Raw genomic sequence first — 24,401 nt, forward strand, 5'->3', positions numbered from 1 at the left:
AAGAAGAAGATAAAAAACATGTACAGTAAAAAGACAGCAAACTTACAATTATTAACAACCACATCTAAAACAAAAACAAAAAGAAACTAAGCAAACAACTAGAACAGGAACAGAACCACAGAAATGGAGATCACATGGAGGGTTAGCAACAGGAGAGTGGCAAGAGGAGGGGGGAAGGTACAGAGAATAAGCAGCATAGATGGTAGGTAAAAAATAGACAGGGGGAGGTTAAGAACAGTATGAGAAATGTAGAAGCTAAAGAACTTATGACACATGGACATGAACTAAAGGGGGGGAATGTGGGTGGGAGAGGGTGTGCAGGGTCTTAAGGGGGGAAAGTGGGACAACTGTAATAGCATAATCAATAAAATATACTTAAAATTTTAAAAAGAAGACACTAATTCAAAAGAACACAATTACTCCTATGTTCATTGCTGTGTTATTTACAATTGCCAAGCTATGGAAGCAGCCCAAGTGTCTACCAATAGATGAGTGGATAAAACAAGTCTGAGACATATGCACCATGGAATTCTACTCAGCTGCAAACAAGTAAAAGAATTAAAGAAAATGGTACCATTTTCAACAGTATGGATGGTCCTGGAGAACATTATGCTAAGTGAGATAAGCGAGTCAGAGAAAGCTAATTAAATACCATATGATCTCAGTTGTATGCAGAATCTAATGACCAAGCTGACTGAACAAGCAAAACAGAGACAGACTCATAGATAGAAAGCAGATGACAGCCAGTGAGTAGGGGTTGGGCAATGGATGGATTGAGCAAAAAGGAAAAAGGACTCACGGACATGAACAACACTGAGGTGATTGTTGAGGGGATGGAGGTATAATGGACTAAATGTGATGGGGAAAATACAATGAAGATTAAATTAAAAATATAATTTAGTATCTCATCATATAGTTAAACAGAGTCACTATAGGATCCAGCAACTCTACTCCTACACATATTACCAAGAAAAATGAAAATGTTGCTATGAATATGATGCACAGGGTTTTTAAAAAATACATTTTACTGATTATGCTATTACAGTTGTCCTATTTTCCCCCTTCACTCCTCTCTACCCTGTACACTCCCTCCCACCCACATTCTCCCCCTTTAGTTTATGTCCATGTGTCATACTCAAGTTTGTTGGCTTCTACATTTCCCATACTATTCTTGCCTTCCCCCTGTCTATTTTCTACCTACCAGCTATGCTACTTAGTCTCTGTACCTTTTTCCCCTCTCTCCCCCTCCTACTCCCCTGTTGCTAACCCTCCATGTGATCTCCATTTCTGTGATTCTGTTCCTGTTCTAGTTGTTTGCTTAGTTTCTTTTTGTTTTAGGTATGGTTGTTAATAACTGTGAGTTTACTATCATTTTACTGTACATATTTTTTATCTTCTTTTTCTTAGATAAATCCCTTTAACACTTCATAAAATAAGGGCTTGGTAATGATGAACTCCTTTCGTTTGACCTTATCTGAGAAACACTTTATCTGCCCTTCCATTCTAAATGAAAGCTTTGCTGGGTAGAGCAATCTTGGATATAGGTCCTTGCCTTTCATGACTTGGAATACTTCTTTCCAGTCCCTTCTTGCCTGCAAGATCTCTTTTGAGAAATCAGCTGACGGTCTTATGGGAACTCCTTTGTAGGTGACTGTCTCCTTATCTCTTGCTGCTTCAAAGATTCTCTCCTTCATTTTAATCTTGGGCAATGTAATTATGTGCCTTGGTGTGTTCCTCCTCCTTGGGTCCAACTTCTTTGGGACTCTCTGAGCTTCCTGGACTTCCTGGAAGTCTATTTCTTTTGCCAGATTGGGGGAGTTCTCCTTCATTGTTTGTTCAAATAAGTTTTCAATTTCTTGCTCTTCCTCTTCTCCTTCTGGCACCCCTATAATTCAGATGTTGGAATGTTTAAAGTTGTCCTGGAGATTCCTAAGCCTCTCCTCATTTTTTTTTGAATTCTTATTTCTTCATTCTTTTCTGATTGGATGTTTCTTTCTTCCTTCTGGTTGACACCGATGATTTGAGTCCCAGTTTCCTTCCCATCACTATTGATTCCCTTTACATTTTCCTTTATTTCACTTAGTGTAGCCTTCATTTTATCACCTAATTTGCAACCAAATTCAACCAGTTCTGTTAGCATCCTGATCACTAGTGCTTTGAACTGGGCATCTGATAGGTTGGCTATCTCTTCATCTCTTAGTTATATTTTTTCTGGAGCTTTGATCTGGTCTTTCCTTTGGGCCACTTTTTTTTTGTCTTGTCTTGTTACATAGTGAGGAGCAGAGCCTTAGATGTTCACCCGGGCGGGGTAACCCACATCACTGGGTTGTGACTCTGTATGTGGGGCAGGGGTCTGAGAGGGAACAGTGGCGCTTGTTCCCCTCTCTGCCAGACTTCAGTCACTTCCCCCACTTCCCAGAAGCAAATTGGGCTCTTCTGGTGCTGATTCCCCTGTAGGTGGGTTTGTGTATGTTCTAGGACCCTGTGGGTCTCTCAAGCAAACTTTCCTGTGAGGCTGGGAGTTCCCGCTCCCCCTTTTTTTTCACTTGGTTTATCTGTGTGTGAATGTGAGAGTGACCAGTCTGCCACCCTTGCATGCTCCGCCCCATTCCACAATCCCCCACCTCTCTTGGTCTGCCAGCTGCCACCTTACCTCGAGTCCTCCCTGCCCTGGCTGCTGGACTCCACCCCTCTTACTACTGGTCTGGATGAGTACGTCTTCTTTAACTCCTTGGTTGTCGGACTTCCATACAGTTCGATTTTCTGTCAGTTCTGGATTTTTTTGTGTGTGTTTAAATTGTTGCTGTCTTCTTTTGGTTGTGTGAGAAGGCACAGTTTGCCTACCTATGCCTCCATCTTGGCCAGAAGTTGATGCACAGGTTTCTATGTGGGTAAATGTCCACAAATTTTTATCCACATAAAAATCTGTGCAAAAACCTGTGCACAGATATTTTATTATTTTCTTGTTTTTAAAATTTATTTTACTGATAATGCAATTACAGTTGTTCCAATTTTCCCCTTTTCCCCCTCCACCTGGTAGCCCCCCTCCCCTCCACCAGTCCCCCTCCCCCACATTAGCTCATGACCATGGGTCATGCGTATAAGTTCTTAGGCTTCTCTATTTTTTATACTACTCTTAACATCACCCTATTTTGTACCTATGAATTATGCTTCTTAATCCCTGTACCTCTTCCCCCATTCTTCCCCATCTGATAACCCTGCAAATGATCTCCATATCTATGATTCTGTTCCTGTTGTAGTTGTTTGTGTAGTTTTTGGATTTTTTTTAGATTTAATTGATAGTTGTGAGTTTGGTGTCATTTTAAAGTAAATAGTTTTGATCATCTTCTTTTTTATAAATAAGCCCCTTTAATATTTTATATAATAATGCTTTGGTGATGATGAACACCTCTAGTTTTACCTTGTCTGGGAAGTACTTTATCTGCCCTTTCATTCTAAATGATCGCTTTGCTGGATAGAGCAATCTTGGATGGAGGTTCTTGCTTTTCATCACTTTGAATACTCTTGCTAGTCCCTTCTTGCCTGCAAGGTTTCTTTGAGAAATCAGATAACAGTCTTATGGGAACTCCTTTGTGGTAATTTTCTTCTCTTGCTGCTTTTAAGATTCTATCTTTATCTTTAATCTTTGGCATTTTAATTATGATGTGTCTTGGTATGGTCCTCTTTGGGTCCAACTTGTTTGGGACTCTCTGTACTTTCGTGTCTATTTCCTTTGCCAAATCAGGGAGGTTTTCCTTCATTATTTTTTTCAATTAATTTTTCAATTTCTTGTTCTTCCTCTTCCCCTTCTGGCATCCCTATAATTTGGATACTGGTACTTTTTGAGATGTCCCAGAGCTTTCCTATTCTCCCCTCAGTTTTCTGTTTTTTTGGTTTTGTTTTTTAATTCTTGTTTCTTCTTTCTCTTCTGCTTGCTTATTTCTTCCTTATGTTCCCAACCATTGATTTGAACCCTGACTCCCTTCCTTTCACTGTTAGTTCCGTGTGAATTTGTCTTTATTTCACTTAGTGTAGCCTTCCTTTATTCCCTTATGCTTTTGCCATATTCAGTGAGTTCTCTGAACATCCTTATCATCAGTGTTTTGAACTCTGCATCTGATAGGTTGGCTATCTCCTATTCATTGAGTTCTATTTCTGGGCTTTTATTCTGTTCTTTCATTCAGGCCATATTTTTTTTTGTCTCCTCAATTTGGCAGCCTCCCTGTGTTTGTTTCTGTGTGTCAGGGAGACCTACTTTGATTGCCTATCTTAGCATACCTGTTAAGTTTTATGGGGCAGAGCCTTAGGTATTCACCAGGGCAGGGCAACCCACTTCACAGCTTTGTGGCTCTATATGTGGGATGGGGTTGGAGAAGGAACCATGTCGCTGAGGCTTGTCCCACCTGCACCATTTCCAGTCATTTCATTCACCTTCCCATATGCAACTAGAGCCCCTCTAGCTGCTGTCCTGATAGTGGTTCCCAGAGTGGGTGGGTTTGTGTTTGTTCTAGGAGTGTGCAGGTCCTTTATATGGGCTCTCCCAAGAGACTAGCAGTTTCTTCTACCACCCCTACCCCCACTGGTTTTTACAGTCACAAATCATGAGGCTTTATTTTCCTGGTGCTGGAACCCTGGGCTGTGCGGTCTAGCCTGGGGCTAGGATCACTTGCTTCTAAGATATCCCTCCCAATTTTATCCATCACACATGAATGTGGAACTTCCTGTACTGTTAGTCACCTTGCTGCCACTGCTGCTTCACCACCACCACACCATATCCTCTTCATCTTGAATCCCCATCTCCTCTCCTCCCCTCCTTCCCATCTGGATGTATATGGCTTCTTTAAATTTTTGGTTGTTGGATTTCCATAGAATTCGATTTTCTGGCAATTCTGTGTGTTTTTTGTTTTGAGGTTAGTTGTAATCCTCCTTCTGGCTGTGTAAGGAGGTAAAGTGTGTCTACCTATGCCCTCATCTTGATCAGAAGTTTCTACATGAATGTTCACAGCAACATTATTCACAGTAGCCAAATACTGGAAACCAGTCAAATGCCCACCAGCCAACCAATAAAATGTAGTATATCCACACAATAGAATATTATTTAGCAATAAAAACGAATCAAGTACTGATACATACTACAGAACAAATGAACCTTGAAAACACAGTAAGTGAAAGAAGCCAATCACAAAAATACTATATATTGTATAAGTCTATTTATACAAATGTTGAGAATAGAAACAGAAAGCAAATTAGTAGTTGTCTAGGGCTGGGGGTGGGAGGGTTTGGGCCATAGCATATTTCTGCTACTGGGTTTCTTTTTTGGGTGACAAAAATATTCTCAAATTAGATAGTGGTGATGGTTGTCTAACTCTAAATATAATACTCAAAAACCAATAAATTATACAACTTAAATGAGTGAATCGTATGACATATGATTTATATGTCAATAAAACTGTTAGAGAGAGATGAGGAAGGAGGAGGGTGGTCTGGAGAAAGGAGAAATATTGTCTTATAATATCTGTTCTAGAAAATGAGGATAAGATGTAGGACTGATTTTTGACAATACTGAGATGTTAAGAATTCACTTTTCAATGTATTCTCTTAGCACACCCTAAAGACCATTTTGCTACTTTATCATAGCCCAATTTCTAAATAAGGCCAGGGCCTGTCAATCATGCCACTAGTGCATATCCTGTCAATGAAGCCATATACAACATGGAACTGAATCTTGAGAAATTTATAGTGTAATCTATATAAGTTTTCTCCTCCTTTCCCAGTAGCCACCACTATTACTTTGGAAGGTTTGTAACAACAAGCTGATGCAAGAGAGAGAAGGGCAGACAGTCTGGATCAGCTTGTGCCCAGCTGACCCCAGCACACCAACCTGAACCCATATGCCTGCTTCTTCCCAGCCAAGCACAGCCAGGATCAGGCTGGCACCAGATCAAACCCAAGAGTGAATGACTCAGCCAAGAGGAAAATCCAAACTGCTCTGGGGGAAAGCCAACTATCTGTGGGTCACCTTTTGATTAAGTAGCTGATGCCAAAGATTTGGGAGATTCCAAATGGTCTCTGTCAAGCCATCTCCCTTTCTGTGGTTTGCTTTTCCTACAATAATTCATGATATAAGCACTTCAACTACATAGATAAGACTGTGTATATATAGTGGCTAAAGGTACAAATTTTGGCATCCAGCTGCCTGGTTTAAGGCTTGGTCACTGATTAGCCTTTGGATGAGTCATTTACGCTCCCTCCTGCAAGCCTGTTTTCTTTACATACGTTGAGGATGGTAGTAGCAGTAACTGTTTAAGTGCTGATAGGAGGCTTATAAGAGGTAATTCATGAGAAGCCTTTAGCAAAGCAAAATATATATTATTATTAGTTGTTGTTTATTACTTTGTAATCTTTCTAACAGGGATTATTATAATAAGGAGAAGAAACCACGATTTGTAAATCATTCTGTATAAATATATATACTATGTATAATACTGAACTAGACAGTATTGAGAGAATTGGAAGAGATGACCTTGGAATTGTATTATTTGTTGGAGAGAAAATAAGAGCTCATGAGGGAATTTATGGAAATTATTCTAAAAATATCATCACAGAAAACAGTTCACCACAAACAGGAGAAAATACATTTCCTATAGATAGGGAAAAGTGTAGGAAATGGTTGAGAAAGTGGCTTGAAAAAGTAAAATTTGACTCATGATTGGGATTTAAAGTGGGTTAATTTCAAGAAATATCACCATGGCCACAGGAATAATGATCAGTGCATGTATGGTGCTGAAAAAATAGGGTTTATATTTTTAGAAACTTCTACCAAGGAAATACTAAAATGCGAATTTAAACATTTACACACATGCGGGAGTTCCGGTCAAGATGGAGGTATAGGTAGAAACCCTTCACTTCCTCACACAACCAAAAGGAGGATAATGACCCATCTAAAATCAATAAACAAGCAGATGTGCCAGAAAATCAAACTGCACGGAGCTCCGAAAACCAAGGAATTAAAGAAACAGTCAAACAGAACAACCAAACTGGTAAGACTGGTAAGGCGAGGTGGTGGATGAAGAAGGCAGGGTGGCTGAGAGAAACAAGGTGAGGGGAGGACTGCATGGGCAGAGCTGGCTGAACCAGAAACTGAGACTCAGAACTGACTGTGGACTACAGTGGTTGCCATGGTGGAAGCAACTCTTAGTCTCACAGGAGAGTTCGTTGGAAAGTGGGCTAGAGCCAAGCAGGCAAGCTGCACTTTTCCCTCTCTGGCCCCTCTCCCATAGTCAGCTCCTTAGCACAGCTAGGAGGGTTGCCCTGCCTAGGTGAATACTTAGGGTCCCACTCCCTTACAACTCACCAGGTACACCGAGACAAAGAAATATGGCCCAAATGAAAGAACAGAGTAAAGCCTCAGACAGAAAGCTAAGTGAGGAGGAGATAACCAATCTATCTGATGGAGAATTTAAAGCCCTGGTAATGAAAATGCTCACAGAACTGACTGAGCTTGGTTGAAAAATGAAAAAATAAATGAAAAATACCAAAAATGAAATAAAGCAAAATATTCAGGGGACCAACAATGACAGGAAGGAAACCAAAACATAAAGCAATGATTTGGAACAAAAGGAAGAAATAAACATCCAACTGGAACAGAATGAAGAAACAAGAATAAAAAATGAAGAGAGGCTGAGGAATCTCTGGGACAACCTGAAATGTTCCAATATCCAAATTATAGGGGTGCCAGAAGGAGAAAATCAATAGCAAGAAATTGAAAACTTACTTGAACAAATAATGAAGGAAAAATTCCCCAATCTGGTGAAGGCAATAGACTTCCAGAAAGTCCAGGAAGCTCAGAGTCCCAAAGAAGTTGGACCCGAGGAAATAAGGAGAGAATCTTAAAAGCAGCAAGAGGAAAGGACAGAGTTACCTACAAATGAGTTCCCATTAGACTATCAGCTGATTTCTCAAAAGAAACCTTGCAGGCAAGAAGGGGCTGGAAAAAGTATTTCCAAGTCATGAAAGGCAAGGACCTACATCCAAGATTGCTCTACCTACTAAAGCTTTCATTTAGAATGGAAGGGCAGATAAAGTGCTTCCCAGATAAAGTCAAGTTAAAGGAATTCATCATCTCCAAGCCCTTATTTTATGCAATGTTAAAGGGACTTATCTAAGAAAAAGATAAAAAATATGAACAGTAAAATGACAACAAACTCACAACTATCAACAAATGAACCTAAAAGAAAAGAAAAACAGTGAAAACAAAAACTAAGCAAACAACCAGAACAGGAACAGAATCAGAGAAATGAACATGATATGGAGAGATTTCAGTGGGGAGGAGGAGGAGGAATGGGGAAAAGGTACAGGGAATAAGAAGCATAATTGGTAGGCATAACATAGACAAGGAGAGGTCAAAACTGGTATAGGAAAGAGACAACTCAAAGAACTTATATGTACAACCCATGGACATAAACTAATGGTGGGGGGAATGCTGGAGGGTTGGGAGGGTGCAAGGTGGAGGGGGGAGAAAGGGGGAGAAATTGGGAAAACTGTAATAGCATAATCAATAAAATATACTTAAAAAAGAAAAAAGTAAAAAAAAAACATTTACACACACACACACACACACACACACACACACACAAACATGCACCCCAACCACAAGTACAACCAAGGGCAGTCTAACCACAGACACTGAAAGTTTCCAAGTTTAAGGAAGTGTTTGGGAAACAATTAAGCTGGGGAAAATCTAGCAGGTGCTGGCAGAATAATGCAATTTCCTAGGGCAGCAGATGTACAAGTGAAACAGTATCCAGTAACAGTCCATCAGATGGTAATTATAGCTGGACTGAGTAAGAACAGCCAGGATGAAAAGGGGCAATTCAAAGGGTAACTGAATGCCAGTGAGTGACATCTTCCTGAGAGATCACATACCAGAAAAAAGCAGGCCAGCACTTAGCTCCAAGAAGTGGGGTGGGTAAATAAACCATCATTTTTCTTTGTAGAAAAGGATAAAGGGAAAATAGAGACCTCAAAGAATTCATTAGTGGAGATTTAAACAGACCATCTCTAATAAACAACCATAAAAAAAAGAACAACAGGCACTGATCGCTCTGAAAGTATGATTCCTAAAATGATTCTGTCATCTGAAAGATGAGAAATTAATTTGGTCCAAAAAATATTTTTGAGAAAAGAGAGGTGAGGGGAGTTCACACTATAATTTTATGAGCACTAAAAACCAAAATAAAGAACTAAAGTGATGGAAGTGGATGATTGGAAGCATCTATTGATACTGAAATAAGGACAGGAGCTGTTTAAGTTCAAAGATTTTCTGGTGTTTAATATCATAAAAGTCACTTTAAATCCCAGTGTTGGAAAGGGAACAGTGCCTCAGACCAAACTCATTACCTCTCAAAAGATCCGTAGAATGGGTCTAACCCCAGTGTGGGTATTCCTCCTGAGTCTGGCTCTTGCAACCGTGGGCCAGGGTAGTCCTCTCCCACCCCTGGTTTAACTAACTGAGCAGACCTGTGTTAATACTGACACTAGAATGCAAACTCTTTGAGAGCAGGGACTGTGTCACAGTCATCTCTGAACTCTGCAGCAGGGGCAGAAAGGAAAGAAAACATGCCTATACACAGAACCACCCCAAAGTAAATATGGGTCAACGTGTAGTCTTTAATTAACATGGCCTTTCAATTCATTCAGCCAGATTTTGAGTGTTTCCCTGGACCATAGTTCTCATGCAAGTGGGCAATGTTGATTTATTTAATAAAAAGATTCCCGATGGTATAATTCTCAGAACATAAATGCATAGGCCAAGAAAGCCCATTAAAGCTAAGAAATGACTCTTCCAGTTCCATCGCAAATGGTTATAGTCTTAGAAAAAAAGCCCTCTCTCTTGTCTGTGCATCCATACTGATTGACCATAGAGGTATTATGATGAATCCTTGGGGACTACCTCTGTAATGTGTGGTAAAAATCATTTACATGTTTTCCAGCTCTTTTCTCATGACCTGGTATGTGGCAGGCTCTCAATTAATAGAAACAATAGGGAAGATATTGTGGCAGAAACACCTGTCATCCAAACCAGGCAGAAACTGCCAGGGCTTTGGTGTGGGGAGGGAGTATATTTCTTTGCCATGCGGTAATGAATTTCAATCACTGTTCCTTGTGCCAGATTCAAATTAGCAACCCACCGAGATGAAATGTTTTCTATCCCATTACTCATGTCTGGAGTGATCTGTTTCCTTGAAGACTGGCTTCTTAGGTGAAAGTGAGGGAACGAATGGTCACTCTGAGGCAGTGTAAGTTGGATAAAAGGTATGAAAGATCAGTACCCAGTGAGAGAAATATGCAGACATGGAGAGGGAGCTAAGGGGCCATATAAAACTCCATGTACTGGGGAAGGGGAATATAAACTTCAAGGGGGGAAAAAACAGAATTCATTTGGTAATGACAATTGATAAACCTCACTTAGTTCAATGGCTGCAACATTATTTACTCTGCTTAAAAAAAAAGGCAGTGTAGTTAGGACTATATAGAAATTCCTCCTAAAAATTTCTATTTGGCTCATTTCATCTGAGATAATCAGCCTAAAATGTGAAATCTACCTAAAATGTTAAAAATAAAATGTTTAAATAATATAACATAGTATTTTAACTTGTGAACATCCAGGCCCGTCACATGTGGTTATGTTCCTGATACTCCTTTGGTCAAACTTTCAAGGTTTCTGCATTTTTTCCTAAATCTAAATCTTTACTAAAACCTTCTCAAGAATAAATACAAGTAACAGTAAAAATGCTTCTTAAAAAGTAAAAATTCACCAATACAATGAACAACACAGCACAGTGTAACAGGTACCAACCATCAGCTCAACCCAGCTGGTAAGTGGTTGTCTTTCTGGACCAGGATTTAAAGAATCTATCCTCTGCTATGTTTTTGAAGTAAGTTGGGGCTCTAGGGACACAGAACACTGACGTGACCACAGAACAGGTTTTTAAAATGTGAGCAATGATGTCAATTCATACCAGCCTCTGGCTATCTTCCCACCTGAAGCTCCAGCTCACCTCAAAGTCATCAGACTCTGGAGGTTTGGGGATGGGAGTAAGAAGAGGTGCCTGGTATTTGGAAAAACAGTGCTCTTGATATCTACACATCAGCTCTGTACTCCTGCCTTCCATCCCGCCTCCACCTCGCCACTCATGCCACCAGAGGACTGGCTGAAGGCACTGGAGCCATGGGCTGCCACTGATGTGCCCTGACCTAGTCATATGGTCTACCCATACTTGAAGGTGTCTCAGCAGTGGCTGCAAAAGGGCAGCATCTCTCATCCTCACCCTTATATGACACAGAAGCTGCACCCATGTACTTTGTACCTTCAGCTCTTTCTTCTGCAGCCCCTTCATGACTTGCTAAAGCTGTGTTTCACCAACAGATACACATGAAGCCACCCTGCCTGACCCCAAAGTGCTGTTTGCATCAAACATGTGGGTCTTAGCTCCCATTCTAAAGGGGTTGTTTCCCACGATCTCCACACACAAATAGATCACCTGGTATCCATCCCAAAGGTTTTCTGGATTAGGTTGGCACCCTTATCTCTAGAGTGGACAGAGTATGAACTTCAATGCTGTAGGCCTGTGACCTGAGAATGCACCTTTGATCCCTGATGAAATGATATGCATCTGGGTATTGCTTTAAAATGATAAAGGAGGAAGGGGAAGTGGGTGGGGGTACAGAAGATCCAAAACTAACCAAGAGTTGCAAATTGTTTAGCTAAATGTTGAATACGTATGTGGGAGTTTTAGTGTTATTCAACATGTGGTCTGAGACAGGTGCCCATCTATAAACTGTCACTGGCCTGGGAAGATGTAAGTATCTGTTAAACCTAGTAACAAAATAATCAGTCTTGAATTTTGTCTGTTTTTTAATCTCATTTTCTAAAGACTTCACTTTTTCCAAACCTATCAGTCTTAGTGCCCCTCAGCACAGACAGAACGAAAAGCCCTATGTTTGTATACGCTTTACATTTCCTACACTCAAGAGTTAGAAGAGGGGGAAGAATTGCTATTTATTTTTAATCTCTACTTAATTATAAATTTAGAGCTTGTCAGAAAATAAATATAAATTTATACTTTATTTTACAAATATATATTTATATATATAACATATAAATATATATATATATATATAACATATCTATATATATAAATATATATATAAATGTCAGACTGAAACCTGGCTTGGTTACAGTATGCAGCTGCCTCTCAGTGGGTCTTGGTGGAGCACTGCCCCCCAGCAGGGAACCCATATGTAAAGTGAGGGCAGTGAGATGGTACACTTCCTGCAGTGCTGAAGTTGTTACAAGTTGTTTATTTTAGCCCATCTAGCTCTGATGAATAGCTTCTTGGCTAAACAGTTGGAGAGTTCATACTTTCCACTTTCCTTTTCTCTCTCTCGAATGGACAACTGTCAGCCCACTGAGGGACCTTTTACTGTAATTAAGTGAAAATGTATTATTCAAAACTCTATGAGCCTACACATAAGTCAACTTGACAAAATCATGTACATGTCTGTGTGTACATATACATGTACAGTTCCATTTGAAGCGAAATTAGGTATTATTTCTGTTCCTTTTCTTGTTCTGGTAGTAAGAGCATTCAGGGGCTGGTCATTTTAAGGTCAACCTCTGAACTGCCCCAGAGCAGTTAATATGTTTGTTACTCATCCTGACTCCCAGAAGAGGCTTGGGACTCAGACCCAAATATCTTAAATGCAGCCAGCTCAATTTTCTCAGATAGCTTTGTCCAAATCGTGAATGGCCACTTTAGCCTTGAAAGCAAAACGTGATAGAATGGCGGGATCTGCTTTTGAGCAAGGGGAAAGAAAACAGAAATATGCTAGAAGGTTGACCCCAGGCCTCTTGTCCTGAGACACAGCAGAGCATGTGAGTGTCCCCGTGGGGTCTGTCACCCCAGGGATTGTGAGGCTCCTGTTTTAGGCTTATGGTGGAATAACCACCTGAGGGCGAAGGCACCCCTGTAAGGGCATGAGTGCCAGGCTCCCTGTAAATAAGCAGCCTGCTCCCAAGAAGACAGTGCTGCTACCCCATCTGCCACGCCTGTCTGAGCTGGCACTGTGCCTCCTGCCTGCTGCTGCCCAGCTACTCACCAGCTCCTTGGAGACCGCCTTTGATGGAGCATTGATGCCAAGCTTTTCCAGAGGATAGACAATCTGTCGTCGTGGTCGCACGGGAACCAAGTAATGAAGGGCGGATGTCAGGGAATGGGCGTAGGAGCTCTGGAACTGCAAGACAGCAATCTCTATTTTAGGGGAGAAAATGTCAGAGCATCACAGCACAGATGCCTGCATGTGGCTTTACAAATACAAAATTCTGAACTCAGCCAAATCATAGAGGGGAAAAAAAAAAACAGCAAATAAACAAACATACTCTCCAAGCAGAGGAATGAATTGTAGATAATGCCTGACACTAATGAAGATAATTACGAGAGTAATTACATTACTATCTCTGTGGGAATGACAGATAAACAAGTGGTTTGGTTTATGGGATTTTTCAGTACAAGTATTTTCCCCAGGAGGATATTCTTCACAGTGAACGAGAATCAGCTTGATCTGACCCCATTAAGCTGTGTTATCTGCCTCCTGTTAACCTTTGTGTGTTTGGCATTAGCTGCTTTAAGAAAGTGAATATATAAAAATGTCATCAGAGGGCAACTGAATGCAGATGTGAAAAATCCTGTTTGTGAAAGCACAGCTATTTTAACTGGTCCTCTGTTGAGAAAATAAGTGTTTTGAAATAAAGTGATGAAAACAGAAAGTGGGATAGCTTGGGGAATTAGATCATACCATTTTGACTTAAATTAATACTAAATTATAATTTGAATTTATGCTTACTGAAATGAACTGATAAATGTTTTAGAAGAATGTTTTAAATAGTAATTCTACTCAATTTTTAAAACTTAGAAAAACTGAACATGGTGATCTTTATTTCTTTCACATTTATGAATTCTTGGGAGTTTTTGAAGAAATTAACTCAGCATTTCAACTATATATAAATCTCACAAGTTAAACTGTGAAACCAACATTTTAAAAGATATATTAATTGTATTTAAGCTGAAAGCAAAGAAAGTAAAACTGAACTATAAGTGTAGTTTAATAAATAAGATGATTTACATATCACTTACTATTCTAAAAATAGCCCCCAGGCATTCCTAAGAGCTTCTAAAAGGAATTTTTAACATCTATTACCATTAAAATTCATACCCTAATTTTACCCACTGACAAACAGAACTAGTCAGAGCTGTTTCTATGCCTGGAAGATCTATCAATACACGTGCTGGCAGGAGGCTGTAGAGAAAACCAAATGAGAGCCAAAAGCTCATTTTTACTACTACCAACTAGGGATTTCTCAAATTCTTACCTAAATTATTTGGTACTGCTTACACTTGTTTAAATCTGTTCTCAAATGTGTTTCTATATTCTATAGGAAATAGTGTAAAGCATATTCCAGGTCTATACTATTGAGGTAAACATATGAACACTCAATAAAATGTCTAAGGTACTATTGTTATTTTTATTATGGATACAAAAGGACTTTACCAGCTTGGCACATGCATACAATATCATGAATAAAAACTAAGAATTTAATATCACAACCTGAAAGCGACCAAATTGGCAACTGGCCAAAATGCAAACTAAAAAGAAATTGCACAGGACTGGGATTGTCCAGCAAAACTGCTATCTTCCTATTTCATTAAGTTCAAATCTAAGTATTCAAATTGATATAGTGCTGCATTGTGACAAAAAAGAAAAATTGGCACTAAAACATATAGCATATCTCAATAATAATCCTTTCCATGTATTTCTTCTTTCTTTTACATTCCCTTTGTATTTCTCCAAAGGCTTTTGTTTAAAAAAAACAAAAGGTACATGGTTACTGTTATGTAAATGTAGTAATACATTTTAGAATGCTTTTTTAAAATACATTTTATTGATTATGCTATTAGTTGTCCCATTTTCCCCCTTCACTCCCCTCCACCTTGCACACCCCCTCCAATCCAAATTCCCCCCTTTAGTTCATGTCTGTGTGTCATAAGATCTTTAGCTTCTACATTTCCCATATATTCTTGCCCTCCCCCTATTTTCTACCTACCATCTATGCTACTTATTCTCTACCTTTTCCTCCTCTCTCCCCCTCCCACTCTTTTGTTGCTAACCCTCCATGTGATCTCCATTTCTGTGGTTCTGTTCCTGTTCTGTTTGTTTGCTTAGTTTGATTTTGTTTCAGATGTAGTGGTTAATAACTGTGAGTTTGCTGTCTTTTTACTGTTCATATTTTTTATCTTCTTTTTCTTAAATTAAGTCCCTTTAACATTTCACATAATAAGGGCTTGGTGATGATGAACCCCTTTAATTTGACTTTATCTGAGAAGCACTTTATCTGCCCTTCCATTCTAAATGAACACTTTGCTGGATACAGCAATCTGGGATGTAGGTCCTTGCCTTTCCTGACTTGGAATACTTCTCTTCAGCCCCTTCTTGCCTGCAAGGTCTCTTTTGAGAAATCAGCTGACAGTCTGATGTGAACTACTTTGTAGGTGACTGTCCCCTTATCTCTTGCTGCTTCTAGGATTCTCTCCTTCATTTTAATCTTGGCTAATGAAATTATGATGTGCCTTGGTATGTTCCTCCTTGGATCCAACTTCTTTGGGACTCTCTGAGCTTCCTGGACTTCCTGGAAGTCTATTTCTTTTGCCAGATTGGGGAAATTCTCCTTTATTATTTGTTCAAATAACTTTTCCACTTGTTGCTCTTCCTCTTCTCCTGCTGGCACCCCTATAATTCAGATGTTGGAATGTTTCAAGATGTCCTGGAGGTTCCTAAACCTCTCCTCATTTTTTTGAATTCTTGTTTCTTCATTCTTTGTGTTCAGTTGTTTTGTTTTTTCTTCCTTCTGGTCCACTCCACTGATTTTAGACACAGTTTTCTTTATATCACTATTGGTTCCCTGTGCATTTTTCTTCATTTCACTTAGTGTAGCCTTCATTTTTTCATCTAATTCTCAGCCAAAATCAACCAATTCTGTGAGCATCCTGATCACCAGTGCTTTGAACTATGCATCTGACAGGTTGGCTATCTCTTAGTCGCTTAACAATATTGGCTCTGGGGCTTTGATTTGTTCTCCCATTTGAGCCATTTTTGGGGGGGGCAGTGGGTCTGGTCATGCCTGTTATGTAGTGAGGGGTGGAGCCTTAGGTGCTCACCTGAGCTTGGCAACCCAGACTGGGTTGTAATTTTGTATGTGGGGGTGGGGTCCCAGTGGGAACAATGGTGGTTGTACCACTCTCTGTCAGATTTCAGTCCCCCCTTTCACTTCCCACAGGCAAATTGGGCCCTTTTGGTGCTGGTTCCCAGGTGGGTAGGCTTGTGTACATTCTAGGACTCTGTGGGTCTCTCCAACAAACTCTCCTGGGAGTCTCTCCCTGCACCTCAACCTCCACAAGTGTTTTCAATCAGTGCTTTTAGGCTTTATTTCCCGGCACTGGGGCCCTAGGTTGCATGGTCTGTCTCGCTGCCCATTTTCACCTGGTTTATCTGCGCACGAATGTGTGACTGGGGACAGCCAACTGCTTTGCGTGCCTCACTGGGTCTGCTTGTTGCCTCTCTGCACCTGCACCTGGGGTCTGCTAGCCGCTGCCTGCACCCTGTGCACCTGGGACCACCAGCCACCACTTTTTTCAGCCAAGACGCCTCTCCACCAGCTGCCGACTCCGCCCCTCTTATTGGTCTGGATGAATGGTTGTCGGGACTTCCGTACAGTTCAATTTTGTTTGTTCTGGCTGTTTTTTTGTTTATAAATTTTTGTTGTCCTTAATTTTGGTTGTGTGAGGAGGCACAGTGTGTCCACCTATGCCTCCATCTTGGCCGGAAGTCCACTAGAATATTTTTTAAGTTTAATAAATAAGATCACTTTAAAAATCTACTTAGCTCACTTGTAGTAAATAAGAAGAAATGTGACAACATCAAAGATTCTAGACAGAGCATGAGAAAGCTTTCAGTCATGAATAGGATCTGATAGGACAGTTTCTACCTAGCCTAGGTGTTGAATCTCATCACTCCTCGAGTGTACATCAGGCTGAGGACCAATGCTGTCATCTAAGCTTGCAGGAAACAACACCTTGGGAATCCAGCTTAAAGAGGCCCTTGCTTCCCTGTGGAACAACCAGGGCACTGTATGTGAGTGTGTACGTGTGTATGTGCACATATACAGTGTGGGGCAAAAGTAGGTTTATAGTTGTTTGTATGGAAAATAACATAATAATTAATACATAATAATACAAGGATAAACTCTGTGTTCTGTGTACTCACAACTGTAAACCTACTTTTTCCCCAAGCTGCATGTGTGGCTCTTCTAGGCACTGGGCTTCAGCTTTGAGCAGACAGTCAAACACACTTGCCATCATGGAAAGAGATAAAATTTTAGCTAGTGAAAAGTGCTATGAAGAGGACTAAAGCAGGATAAATGAAGAACTTGCTATCTGTGCTTGCACACATATGTAATGTACACATACCACATATGCGTTCATTATGACAGCATTATCTACAAAAGTATAACAAATATTTAACAGTTATGTAGGTATTTACTACATAAAGGTTAAATAGATATTATAAATCTCCACTTTTTATCCATCACTTTTATGTGGGTGATTATAGTGCTTATTTGGAATGCTGTGATAGCATATCAATCTTATAGGATTGAACTGATTTATCTTATGGGTTCACTACTAAAATTTCTTTGCTTGAAGAACATGAGAGAATCATTTTGGCTTTTCACTAATCTACCATAAGAAATAATTTGATTTTCATGTCCCTTGGAGCATTTTTGTATGGTTTTTAGTCTCTGTTTTGTCAATATGGAGAAGCCAAGAAATTGTTCTACTAATTATATTGGTTGTGATTGTTTCAGATATTCAAGCTCTGGGCTTTCACTATGGTGCAAGGGCCAAACTCACTATGGTCACTTGAAATTCAGAGCCACACTATAATTAAAGTCCATCAAGCAAGGAAGGCATACAATATGGCACACAACACAAATGACACAGTTAACATCTGCTGGAAAAGTTAATTACAACATTTTTTTTACCTTGCCTTCCCTGGAAGCTGGGTAAACAGGGTAGTAGAGACAGGACTTAAAACCTAAACGGAGTATCTCCTTCAGAAAAAAACTTGGTATAGTGCCGAAAAATGGGGTTCAAGGCAAAGTGATACAGGTGTCCGTGTTCTTCATGCTGGTGGTGACTGAAGTAGATAAAATCTTCAATATTGTAATGGGATCGTATGTACTCTATATCCTAAAAAAGAGGTGAGGAAAGGATATCTAAGAATTTTTAAACAAATGGCACACACTTTGTGATAAAACTTTTAAAACTACTTTAGATATTGTATAACAGTAAGAAATGAGTTTTTTCTCTCCTGTGATTTACTAACTCATCTTCAATGTTAATTTTTAAGAATTAAAAATTTTGTTTTTAAAAGTCATTTGTTCTAATGGCTTGTCTCTGGAGGATAGCTACAGAGCTTTGGAATTGCTCCTTACAGAGAGCCGTGCATCTCTGCTAGGGACCAGGCAGCAGGACAGCAGCTCTTCGCCTCCAGTGGGCAAGGGGAGAATGAGCTAGTCAGCATGACTGAGCAAGCACATGCAAGTTTCAGGAGCAGGACAAACACTTACCAGTGTTCTCTGGATTCATTACTATTCTCAATTCACATATTAATGTGGAAACGAGCCATCCCACAAGTCACACACTTTGACTGGCACACGTGGCTGGGTTGGCCTACAATAAAAGTGTGAGGCTGGGCCTGATCCATAGGCATTCCTTAAACTTTTTATCTCTGTGAGGTATGGTCACGCATTGCTTAACTGGGATACATTCTGAGAAATGTGTCATTAGGTGGTATTATCATTGTGCGAACATCATAAAGCACAGTTACACAAACACAGATGGTATAGCCTACTACACACATAGACTATATGCTACAGCCTATTGCTCCCAGGCTACAAACCTATACAGCCTGTTACTATACAAAACATAATGAGATTAATCAAGCATAAGAGAAAGTGATGCTCTCAAGACACTCAGTAAACCTGAGATGTACAGAGCTGCTGCCAGTGTAACATGGCATACTGCTGTAGAACGAACTTTATTTTTTATAAGAAAGAGTACACTCTAAAATAATGATAAAAAATATAGTAAACACGTAAGCCAGTAATAGTCATTTATTATCATTATCAAGTATTATGTGCTGTACATAATTGTGCCATACTTTTATATGACTGGCAGATTTGTCATATAAATCTGGACCAGCATCTCCACAAACATGTGAATGTGTAATGCATTGGGCTATAAAGTAAAACATCAGCTATAATGGTGATAGGACTTTTTCAGCTCCATTATAACCTTATGGAACCACAGTCCTATATGTGGTTAGTTATGTACCAAATGTTGTTATGTGGTGCATGACTGTGTAACAATTTAAATGACTGGTGAGTGTTTACTTGTAAAAAGAAATACTGGATACTATGCCCCTGCTTCTTTGGGTCAGGTTCTGATCACTAGCCTCTATTCCCTACACTGCAGGGGAGGGAAGCAGGGACTCATCCATGTGAACTGTGCACTGGCTCACTTTGTCCTGTTTCACTTCCTAGCAGTGGATACTGTTGCTGGTGGGGGCAAACACCAGAGTGAGCATGACTCTGTCATGACAGGGGCAGTAAAAACACTTGATGTGCAGGAAAAATCAAACCATATGCAAACTGAAAAGTACCTACTTATACTTCTTTTGATTTTTGACAGTAAAATTGTCTTAAAAACACACTTTCAAGAAGAAGAATTAAAAAAATGCAAAGAACTTGGTTTACGCTGTGATTGGCAAGGCTGGTACAGGAAAATTCAGGAAAACTGGGAAGTCTGTGCCTAAGCCTCTGAATATTCCTTGTTCTTCCAGCATCTGCCACAAAGCTTAGAAGAAACAGAGTTTAGGGCAACAAAGCCAGTGGTGGTACCAAAAGGTAGTTCTGGCACTGTCTGATCTTTCTGTCTGCATTGACCCTATAACTGCCTGTATACCTTAAGACTTTTATTTAATTACCAAGAAGCATTCCTTATTATAAAATAAAATGAATAATAAGTATAGGACTGAAAAATAAGTGAAAAACAAAAAGTGAAAACAAAGAGCCAATAGAGGTTATTAGCTCAAAACAGCAGATGGGCCATGCACATCTAATTTTCTTCCCATCCCAAATCCCTTAAAATTAAACAAAAATTAATTTTAAAATAATGTGGGAGAGTGATGAGGGACAAATGAGTAAGGCAGTTTTACCTTAGGAGAAAACATACCAATAGGTATGTGGTCTCTACCAATAGTTTAATCTTCCTACCTTGACCCCTGCCTGTGGCCTGCCAGTACTACCTTCGAGCACCACAAGGGGAAGCCAGATGACTGGTGCCCCTTGATTAGATAAAGATGGATGGGCAGTCCTCCCAGTGACTGGAGAGATGAATGGAGAAGCAGATATGCTCCACTGTCAAGGGTATCATGACAGACAGCCATACTGGTAATCTAATATGTCACTCAAGACATGGACAGGCTTTTGAGGAAAACTGACAAATTCAAAAGACCACGACAGCAAAACATACAACTCCAGAGTAAACAGAGGATATTCAGGGAACAGAAGAGAACTAAAAAAATTATACTCAGTGTCCTCAGAGATACCAAAGAAGATCGTGTATGTAACATAACAAAATGCTACAAAAAAGTAACAAGAAGGAAACAACAAAGAGACTTGGAAGTTAATATACAAACCCTGAAATTAAAATTCCAATAGGAGCCCTGGATGATTCAATAGGCATAATTAAAGACTGAATTAGGGATCCAGGAGACAAAATTAAAGAAATCTACAAAAAAGCACAACAGATTAACAAATATGAGAAGAAGGTTAAAAGATAGTAAAGGATCAATTTAAAAGGTCTAATATCCATCTAAAAAGGAATTCAAGGAAAGGAGAATAGAGAAAACAAAAGGGAAGATACAATAAAATCACAGAAGAAAGATCTTCCCAAATTCAAAAGAGGCATATGATACTTCTTGGTAAAATTTCAGAATCTCAGGTATTAAAAAAACATAGAAGGAAACATACCAAAGAGAGAGAGAGAACACAAGGAAGCATACATTTATTTATATCAGATTATATTTTATCAGTGACCCTGAACACTGGACAAGGAGAGTAAAAACATGAACATTCTGATGAGAAATAAGTTGAATAAGAATTGTATACACAACTGAATAAGTATTCAAGTATGAGAACAAAATGAAAACTTCTTATTTATGTATGGACTCTGAGACACTACTACCTACCATCCTCTCTAAAGGAATTACTCAAAGACATTGAATCAAAGAGAAATGAATCTAAGAACAAGGAAAATTTGAATACATTAAAGGAGCAAAGCCATATGAACATCTCAACAAATGCCAAAAACCCACCTAATAAAATTCAATACTCATTCATTATAAAAAAAACTTTTAGTAAACTAGAAATAGGAGAGAACTGCCTTAACTTGATAAATAATATCTCCCAGTACCTACAGAAAATATTTTACTAAATGGGGCAAAATGCAGAATCATTACTATTAAAAATAAAAACACACACAAAGTACCCATTATAAACACTACTATTCAGTGTTGTTCTAAACACAAATAAAATTGGGGAAAAAAGGTATAAATATTTTTAAAAGAATGTGTGGCAGAGTCTATGTTTCAAAATGGCTATGACCATATCTCTCATCCCACATGATCTTCTACAAAAAGAAGTTGTCATATCAGGAGCTGAAGTCCGTTTCCCCATCCCTGGAATTTGAGCATGCCCTGTGACAGCTTTGACCGATATAATATGGTAGAAGTTATGTTGGGCTAGAAAAGGGTCAGTTGAAAAACGCCTGGAGCTAATGAGAGACTTTAAAAAGCTGATTGGACACAAGAATACAAAAATTAGTAGTTTTCCCACATACCAAAATAAACACTTTGAAAGTACAATGAAAAAAAGTATCTATTCACAATACCCAGGAAAATATAAAACATGTAGAGATAAATCATAAATGTTCAGGACTGAACATTTATGTACTGGAGAAGGTCTCAGCAGGAAACACATGCTATGTTCAAATTAGCATAATTTAAGTTTAACAAAAGGACTATTTACAAGGAGGGGGCAGGATGTAGAGAAACCAGTAGATAGAGTAGAAGCAACTGCAAGTTATTACCACTCTGGGTTGGTGGGGGGCAGGGCAGCATAGCATGAGAGGTACTGGTTTCTGGAGTCCAATAAAAGAGTCATGGAAAAGAGGCTGCCTGGAAAAGATCAGGGAATTCAGTGGAGAGACCAGCCCCAGGCAACCCAATCTTACTCTCCTCCTTTTGTCTCATTAGCGTTCCCCATTGGTCAAACGTAACTGGAAGACAAAGAGCAAAGGCACTCCTGATGCTGCCCATCAGGTTAGATTTCCTGGGATGGAACAAGATGGAGAAAGACGGAGACTGAACCTCCAGGGACAAAGTATTTGATACATACAACCTGTATGAACAAAGCTGCAACACTTTTCTGAAGGATTCAAGAATTCAACCACCACCACAACAAAAACAGGAAGCTGTATTCCTAGAAGGGAAGTCTCAATATTTCAATTGTCAATTCTTCCTAAATTGTTCTATAAAACCTAAATAGATGCAAATAAATTCATAACAAGTATTATAGGGCTTGTCTGGAAGAGAAAAATGACAAAATAAAATCATGAAAATTTAGGAAAAGAGACAAATGAGAGAAGACTCCCCTACCAGATAGCAAAGTACATGATAATGCAATAGATACCAGCAAATAAATCCATGGAACAGAGTAGAGTAAAAATAGACACAGGCACATAGAAACTTAATAATGAGCCCTGGCTGGCATAGCTCAGTGGATTGAGCACGGGCTGGGAACCAAAGTGTCCCAGGTTCGATTCCCAGCCAGTACATTCCTGGATTGCAGGCCATAACCCCCAGCAACCGCACATTGATGTTTCTCTCTCTCTCTCTCTCTATCTCCCTCCCTTCCCTCTCTAAAAATAAATAAATAAAATATTTACAAAAAAAATTAAGCTCTTCCTATTTAAAAAAAAAAAGAAACTTAATAATGTAAAGGTAGCATTTTAAATCAGTAGGAAAAATATGGATGACTCTGTAATAAATACTTTGGGATAATTGTGCACTGGGAAAAAATAAAATCAGATGTCCACCTGACAAAACACACACAACACACATACGAGATGCAAGGAAAAATTTAATTAAGTGAAAGGAAAAATGTTGGAAGAGATAAATGACTAACTATCAGTAGTAGTAATCCTTTGGGGAAAACATGGGATTTTTTTTTTTGGTGGTGGAAGGTTATTTAAATTTATAGAATGTGAATGTTTCATGCATTCTTTATAATACTTTAAACATTTTTGAATTAAAATAATGAATATTTAAAAGGCTGCTAAGTGGGATGCAGCATATCATGATTTATATACTTCAGAAAAAGAAGGCATTCACATTAAAGTGAAAATAAAACATCAAAAGAGGTATTGTATGTTAATTCATGAAATAAAAAGGCACAATAAAGGAAATTAATATCCATTTCACAATTTACCATTTCATTTCTGATCACAGCAATGCCAACAATTTGTTCTGCCACATCAGCTACAAATGCCTGCAGTGGTGTTCCATCCTGAAAAGATGAATATATTTTTTAAGATCCTTGAAAATATTGCCATTAGTGTTTCTGTGAGCAGTCAGCAATAGGTTTGAACCATGATCCCATAATGGTCAGACCATCTATCACTTACCTGTGGGCCAGGTAGTAAATGAAATGCCCTCCCAGTGTTCACTTAATCTTCACTCCAACCCTGTAAGTATTATCATTATATCTCTATCTCATGTATGAGAAAATAGGCTTGAAAGATTGAGTCATTTGTCAAGATCTATAGCTAGTAAGGAATGAACCTATGATTCAAATTGCATTCCCTTGACTCAGAATCTTTTGTTAGCTCTACATCAGTGGTTCTCAGACATTGTGATCTCAGGACCCCTATGCCCTGATGACTCCAGAGAACTTTGGTTTATGTGTATCTATCACTCTCTCCTGTATTAGTAATTAAAACTGAAAAAATTTTGAATTCTTAAATTTTTGTTTAACTTATTAATTGAAATGATTTTTTTAAATTTGACAAAGATATTTAGAGAAGAGTAGCATATTTTTGCAAATCTCTAACATTTGGCTTAATAGAAGACAGCTGGATTTTCATAAGTGCTTCTATATTCAATCT

At 39.0% G+C, this 24,401-nt stretch overlaps 1 protein-coding gene across 1 annotated transcript in view; it reads right to left on the minus strand.

The window, feature by feature from the left end:
• Window positions 1-24,401, minus strand: part of CFAP61 (cilia and flagella associated protein 61) — a 382,310-nt gene that overhangs the window by 130,268 nt on the left and 227,641 nt on the right. The window contains 4 exon segments of the mRNA XM_036009477.1: window positions 13,162-13,296; window positions 18,155-18,235; window positions 18,237-18,362; window positions 23,726-23,803. Coding sequence (XP_035865370.1) covers window positions 13,162-13,296; window positions 18,155-18,235; window positions 18,237-18,362; window positions 23,726-23,803 — 420 coding nt within the window.

This window comes from Phyllostomus discolor, chromosome 9 (genome assembly GCF_004126475.2).
Source record: "Phyllostomus discolor isolate MPI-MPIP mPhyDis1 chromosome 9, mPhyDis1.pri.v3, whole genome shotgun sequence".
Taxonomy (NCBI): domain Eukaryota; kingdom Metazoa; phylum Chordata; class Mammalia; order Chiroptera; family Phyllostomidae; genus Phyllostomus; species Phyllostomus discolor.